Source organism: Morone saxatilis, unplaced genomic scaffold, assembly GCF_004916995.1.
Source record: "Morone saxatilis isolate NCDOM2014 unplaced genomic scaffold, NCSU_SB_2.0 Contig6, whole genome shotgun sequence".
NCBI classification, from domain to species: domain Eukaryota; kingdom Metazoa; phylum Chordata; class Actinopteri; family Moronidae; genus Morone; species Morone saxatilis.
Window position 1 is genome coordinate 10226545 of NW_023340206.1, and position 6550 is coordinate 10233094.

The 6550-nt window shown below is 39.2% G+C and overlaps 1 protein-coding gene across 1 annotated transcript in view; it reads right to left on the bottom strand.

Moving 5' to 3' along the window:
* Positions 1-3587: 3587 nt before the first annotated feature.
* The window catches only part of LOC118339968 (prospero homeobox protein 1-like), a gene marked incomplete at its 3' end in the record, with an annotated part of 11760 nt that continues 8797 nt past the window's right edge, over positions 3588-6550 (bottom strand). The window contains 1 exon segment of the mRNA XM_035677804.1: positions 3588-3695. Coding sequence (XP_035533697.1) covers positions 3588-3695 — 108 coding nt within the window.

The following is a 6550-nucleotide window of genomic DNA, read 5'->3' on the forward strand; positions in this document are numbered from 1 at the left end:
TGAGAGACAGAAAAAAAGAAAGAGACACTGACCCGGATTTTTTGAAAATATGGTAATGATGAGGGTAATGAATGCAGTGGGACAATGAAACAGGACACACACATACACAGACAGACAGCAACAGGGTGCTCTCTCACTCAGTCTTCCGCACACGCACGCGCACGCACGCGCGCACACACACACACCAAAAAGCCGAAACCGAAAAGAACAGCCTCGCTCATCATAAATAGGATTATCTATGATTCATTTCGTTATTAAGCAAAATAATATCTGCAGAGTTCCTCCCACACATACAAATTATGGATTATCTGGGATTAAGACTCAATTAAAACCAAATTTGACTATAAACCATTATTTGCATAATGCATAATGAGAAACTGAATTTTAGGGATAGGACTATAGATGTATTCTTCTTATTGTCAACAAATCCCATGAAAAGAATAAAACCAGCTATGAGTTACTACTAACAAGACTGTGTATCCAAAGGTTGATATATCTTATTCCTCTGTGCCATAGACCTCAGTGAGTTACACTGTTACACTGGGTAACATGTTCCTTCCTTACCATGAACATGCTGTAGTTAAGTCTGAGCAGAAGAGTCTGCCATCCCTATGCAGCATTCAAATTGCCTACTTACACAGGGGGGATTCACAGGAAATGCGGGCTTGTAATTCAGCATAACTGTTTTTAATTCTATCTAATTGATATCAGCCTCACTGTTTACTGTTTACTCTCTTAACTCCATATCCGAGCTGTATTAAGTAATTGCTAATGCAGACCTGGGGACTGAAAGCTTCAGGATTATAACATTAAGGATTTGTTTTCTGCTGTTTATTTTGACACAACTTGTAGATGTGAGAAAGAAACCAAATGTGTAAAAGCAATTGAAACCCGTTTTTCTTCGTCTACAGAATAAAAAGCTCACGTGAAGCCATCGCTGTCAGTCCCACAGCTCATATGTGAAATTCCAATAGAAAACTGTTTCCATTCCGATAAATCCCACTGTTTGTGGTTCTCCCTTCGGTTACAGATCGAGCCTGTAATGCTGTCCATCTGCTGAGCCAAGTGGCAGGCCAAAGCACTGCAAATATCTCCTAATCTAAATCCATGTTTGTTGAGATGAAGAGATTAATTGAATATCAGTTTGGAGATAAACCCACAGGTTGGAGACTAGATTAATTTTAAAAGCTAATATCAATCTCCAAAAGATAAACTCATACACTGAGCCTATGCATTAACTCATTAGTCCTAATTTATTCTTTCTCCAAATTAAACCCCAAAGCCACATAAATATTAAGCATATTTACTCAGATAACTGAAAGTATGACTTAGACATGATAAGTAAGCTGATTATGGAAAATGATCAATGTCAGCACATAACAGTTTTCTTTTTCCAGTTTGCAGTGTGTGTGTATTACATTGTATTTAGCCTGAAGATGATACAGTGTTTATATTAACAAAGAGATTCTTGGAAACCTTTTAAGGTTTACAGCTGAAGGAGTGTCTCAGATTTAATTTGTTTTAGTTTTATTTCTAAACATCATCACTTGACAAAAAAGCATTCCCGTCACTCTTATTTAAATGATGATTTCTGGGAAAAATTTGACTTTTTGGAGGGATTAAAAAGTTTTAAAGCATGTTGCTTTGTCAGATTTTTAATAAGTAGTTGATTAAATTCAATATTAGCCGCTTTTATTTTCTCAATCACACTAAACAGCTATGTATACTATGATACCAATTTTTAACACTTAATGGACTCCAAGTTAATGACAAATCAGACACACATACTGGGAGCAGGTAGGCTTAGCAACCTTGTGTTTGCCTAGCAACCTGGTGTCCCAGCGACCCTTGTTGCCATGGCACCCGATGAGGATGTGGCACTGCCACGAGGAAGTGGTCACCACAGATATGAGCCAAAGGGCAGCTGGTGTGTGTGTGTGTGTGTGTGTGTGTTTATGTGTGTGATGCGTGTGCTGCTCATTTGAATACAGTGTCCTGAATCTGTAGAGGAGCCGTATGCTCCTTTGCAAAACACGTAGCAGCCTGTAAACACAAAACAATCAGCGCCTTTGTTTTGAAGCTGTTGTTCTGTTGTCATCCCTTTCATTTGTTTGTCCTCCCCTCGCTCCCTCTGTCATTTTCTCAACACCCCCCCCCCCAAATGCAAACACACACACTCTCCATCATCTCCTTTTCCCTTCTAACTCATTTTTCTTCTCTTGCCACTTACTCTTTTCATATTTCTTACTGACTTCATTTTATTTTTCATTCATCCATTTTTATTCCTTTTTCTTTATTTCTACCTGTGCATCCTGTCATCAGTTAAATCAACACTTAGACTGTGATTATTAGTCGTGTTTCTGTGTTAAAAGAAAACTTCAACTTCTCATTTTATGTGAGTGAGAGTGAGAGTGAAAGCGCTGCTGTATAGAGAGGTTGAGATCAGACTGTGTGTGTGGTTTGGGGGGGCGGGTTACAGTATGTGTTGACCGAGTGAAAGTGGGCGGTTACTTGTAACACCCCCCTGCAACCCGAGGCCGATTAAAGGCCCAGAAACTGTAAATTCAATAGCTAGCGAAAGACGTGACGACTGGAAGCAACCCCATCTGCGGCTATAGGGGCTCACCCACACACACACACCACACCACACCACCACACACACACACCACACACACACCAACACCAACACACACACACACACACAGTAACGGAATAACATACACAAACAACCAAACTGAATAATAACGCACAGCAAAATGCACAAAAGTCAGAAACTGATGACTGTGAGGCTATCGGAGAGTGAAAGTTGGTGAGGAGAGAAATGAGATCAGGAAAAAAAACAAAAACAATCTGTAACCAAATGTAAAACCCAAATGCTTCACACAAAGACGCACACCTGTTTACAACAGCTCATCTGCCCCATCTGTCACTGAAAAACACACTGGTGTGATTTTTGAGATCTGATTCCAATTGAATTCCCATCATTTTGTGTCCACACTCAACCTGATCGTGACTGCAAGGCTTCTCTTATCACTCGTCTATTCAAGCCAGAGTATGAGTCACTTTTTCCTATCTCCTTACAATTGTATACATGCACATTGTGGATTTGATCTCAACATGACTCAATTCAAATCTACAATGCAAATCTGACCTATATCTATAACTACACTAAAACCATATATAGTTCTGCATATCCAAGAGGAACTTGAGCAAAATCATGTCTTTCTGTTATGTGTGTCTCAAATGAGAAGTATGTCCAGTAAACAATGATGTAGCTTTAGCTTATCAAGTCAAAAACTAAATCAGAGTAGAGAAAGATTACCTCTCTGTCTTTTCTTTGCACTTTTTTGCACCCATCATTCATTTATTTGCTGCTTTTCAGTTCATTGTGTAAACGAGTCTGTTTATATTAAGTTTAAGCTGTATATTTCATTGTTTTAAACCCTTGCTGAGAACTTATTTATCTCCCACAATCTGGAGAGAAATAAATACTTAAATATAGACCCACATATGACAAATATAACAGTGATGAGAGAATGGATAGTAGAGAAACACTAGGAAGAAGTAAGGACTGGGCAAAGACTTACCTTGACGTCAGAGAAGAACATTTTGAGCATGTTGGAGGAAGGGTAGCGGGTGTAGAAGAACATCAGCTTGGCCTTCTTCAGGTGGTTGGGAGACAAGCCCTCCTGAATCTGAATAAAACATGTTAAGGAGGCAACAAACAGTTGTTTCACTAAGATTTCGCAGGACTTTAAGTCCAATTTAATCATCTTCAAATGGTCTGATTAGTGTCAGTCGATGCACATTATAACTGCTTAATTTAAGTGATATTTTGGACTTAAATTCTGTAGTCTTGGCTGTACCACAGTAACAATCACAATGATTATACGCTGAAAAGAACGGTGCGTGCAGCTCCTCTAAAGCAATTTGTGGCACTTGAGTTCTATCCTACTGGTGAAGAAAACCTAAATACACGCCTCTGTTGTCAGCAGGAATCAGACAACATTCATTTGGGTTGAGACAGAACTTCTCGGGTCTACTTGTTAGCAAAATGCTAGTGAAACACGTGTTTTCTGAAGTGTCAAGAGATTATTTAAAAACTAAACTGAGGGGATAATAAAGAGATTCTTTTTGGTTTGTTTTTGTAATGCAGCCCTCTCTGTTCATAGGGAGTATGATTAGGGTTAGAACAACATTTTGGGAAAAGATAGATTTATTGTCTGAGGAAAATATTGCTGGGTAGCACAGTATTACTGGGCTCAGTGATAGACTCACTACCTGTCCAATGTGAACCCTGCCTCTCACCAAATGCATGATGGGATAGCCACCCTCAACCAAGCTCCCAGGAATAGCACTGGGCTTTAGGTTGATGAGGTGATTTGCACACTGGATCCAAAAAGACTTCCCATAATTTCCATACACAACCATAAAAAAAATATCAGCTGTAGAATAAATAAGTGTCACCAACACTCTCACATGACTCTTAGTATAACCAATAAAATTCATCTGTATCCACACAGTGATTTAGTGTCAGAGGTGACTCTTTTCTGACGAATGACCACTCCTTTAAAAGTCATGAGGGTAACTGCTGACTAACACAACCACAACAAATTCAGAGCTACAATAAAAGAAAAAAACAGTTCTCTGGTAGGCGTGCCATTTTACCCCCAAAGCAAAAGCAAACACGAGCACCTGCTGGCTTTGGATCAAATCCCACATTCACTCCTGCATCTCGCCGACTCTGCAGCCCCGGTGTCTATCCCACTGTCTCAACAAGGAAAATGATAATTGTGGAAGACCTGGTTGCAGAGGCACAGTGTGTGCGTGATTGTGATTGTGTGTGTGACAACAGCTGTGCCCCACCACGCTGCCATTTCCCCACCACATTAACAGCCCCTATAATCTATCAGAGAAGATGAGGCAATCAATGGAACCCCCTGCAAGGTCAATTAGCACAGAGACAAACACACACGCACACACATACAGAAACCCCAGGGGCCCTATATGGCTGGAGAGAGGAACAGGGAAGGAGGGAGAGAGGAGCATCAGCAATCAGAAAAAGGTGTAAAGATAAAGAGAGAAGGAGCAGCTTCAGGACAGGAAGCAGAGGAGAAATGTGAAGCTTTAGTTGCGCTTTACTTTGGATGTGGAGAAAAGGAGAAAAAGGTGACCAAGATTATAACTGAACGCAAAAAGTTGACCGTAAAATGTGATACCACAACACAGCTCACTTGGCCTCAATAATCGAAGCGAGAGGCGAGTCTTATTGTCATCCATCGTTCATTAAGCAGCATATACGTCAGGTCACCAGACGACAACAACACCATCACCTAGTTAACATTCATACCAACCTGTCACTATGTGTGTGTTTAGAGAAGATAATACATTGTGTTTTTGTAGCCTGTCTTGTTTTCTATGGACACACACACACACAAACTACACAAACAAATACACACCACCTCACCAACATGACACAGGATAAACAGTGTGAAGCAATATAATGCAAAAAAAGCACATGACGTGTTTGTGTGTGTGTGTTGTTGTGTGTGTGTGTGTAATAGTAGCTATAGTGAGTCAGTGAATAAACAATGCAACTGATGCTGATCTTTTTTTTTACTTCTTTCCTATTAGTGTGTATGATGCACATCTGTGAATGTGTGCGAGTGTGTTTTGTGCAGGGCTCACTGTATCAGGTATAACTTGACCTTGCTGCCAGGTGTGTGTGTGCGTGTGTGTATTTGGGGAGGGGGGAAAAGAGGGAAGGGAAATTCATAATTAATGGGACATCTGTCAGCTTGTATAAAGGACTAAAGATACAAAAAGACCTTGAGAGATGTAGATGAGAGATGAGTATGTTTGGACTGTTTTTGTTTGTGTGTGTTGTGTGTGTGTGTGTGGTGGTGTGTGTGTGTGTGTGTGTGTGTGTTTGGGGGAAACAATCTTAACCCAACTTGCCAGGCTTTCTTGAAGCCTTAAATCCACGTGAATTAAAAGTAGACTATATAAACTGAGTGACAACGCCAGAGAAGTTCCAACAGAAATCACATAAATCACTTTCAAGACTTGACAGAGGATAGCAGCAAGACAGAGACGAGGTTGTTTATGTAAATGTGGGTCTTTGTGCGTTTCCTCAAGAAATAATAATAATAATAACATTCTGTTTGATATCTTTCATTAACTGAGTAATTCATTTAGTTCTATAAATGCCAATGAATAGTGAAAATAAAAAATTACCTGTTCACAATCACAAAAATGAACAAAGTCCAAGAAAACGAACAGCAAATCCTCATATTGTAGATGCTTTTTGCTCTTTTGAAAATTGTTAATTAAGTTTCTGTCCATCCCTATAATGATATCATTCATCATTCAGGACTAGCAAAGTATTCTATATAGGTTTGAAGTATTTACCGAAGTTATATATATTATATATTGGCTCAACATTAATTAGTAAAAGTAATATTTTTAATAAATTGACTAAATTCATAGTAATGGGAAAATTACATTTCTTCTGAAAGTGAATTAACTACTTTTTAAAGATTTGCTGTTT